Genomic DNA, 672 nt, shown 5'->3' on the forward strand with positions numbered 1-672 from the left:
GCCCGGGCTTGGAGGCTGCAGCAATTGCCACAGGCACACGCTTGGCGCCTGCCATGCTGACCTTGGCCTTATTTTCCGTGTTAAGTTTCGTGCTCTGAAAAAAAGTTAAAAATCACTTGAGAGCAGATTCATGGCGGCTCCAGGAAATCAAGCGTTAATTAAAGACAGACTCAACTGAGGCTCCCTGAGGGAAAGCCAGGATTCTAGGGTCTAGCCTCGGACCGTGCCACACCGAGTTACCACCCGGATTTTTTACACTCACCTACTACCCAACTTCCTCTTATGTTCTCTGCCATCCTAAAGACCGTGAATTTACATCGGAAAGAAAAAAACCACAAAAGCCTCAGCTGTAGATAGCACTCTGGGAAAGCAAAGTGCTCGCTCTGGGGTCTTCATCACTAAAGTACACCGTGCATTCCTCCCAGTCCTTATGCCCAGATAGGTTCAGAGATCTTTTCCACCATCCAGCCGATCCTTTGCTCCCCCACCTCGCCCGGGACCCTTCGGGACCCCCCTCCCTCGCCTGGTCGCCGCGGGAGAAGACCGCACCGACGATCGCAACCCCCGCCCGGCTCACCCTAGTGACCCTGAGCGCCATGGTTCCTCCTGTAGAAGAGGCTCAGCGACCAGGAGCAAAGAGCCCACTTCTAGCTAGCCAAAGGAAGACACCAA

The 672-nt window shown here is 54.2% G+C and overlaps 1 protein-coding gene across 1 annotated transcript in view; it reads right to left on the reverse strand.

Moving 5' to 3' along the window:
• The window catches only part of Ccnb1 (cyclin B1), a 9,560-nt gene extending 8,925 nt beyond the window's left edge, over positions 1–635 (reverse strand). Inside the window, exons 1-2 of the mRNA XM_026788978.1 lie at positions 578–635; positions 3–94 (exon numbers count right to left, since the gene is read on the reverse strand). Of these exons, the coding sequence (XP_026644779.1) occupies positions 3–94; positions 578–598 (113 nt within the window). The 5' untranslated portion in view covers positions 599–635. The remainder of the gene's footprint in view (positions 1–2; positions 95–577) is intronic.
• Between the last annotated feature and the right edge of the window lie 37 nt (positions 636–672).

The sequence above is a fragment of the Microtus ochrogaster genome, unplaced genomic scaffold, assembly GCF_000317375.1.
Source record: "Microtus ochrogaster isolate Prairie Vole_2 unplaced genomic scaffold, MicOch1.0 UNK11, whole genome shotgun sequence".
Lineage (NCBI taxonomy): Eukaryota > Metazoa > Chordata > Mammalia > Rodentia > Cricetidae > Microtus > Microtus ochrogaster.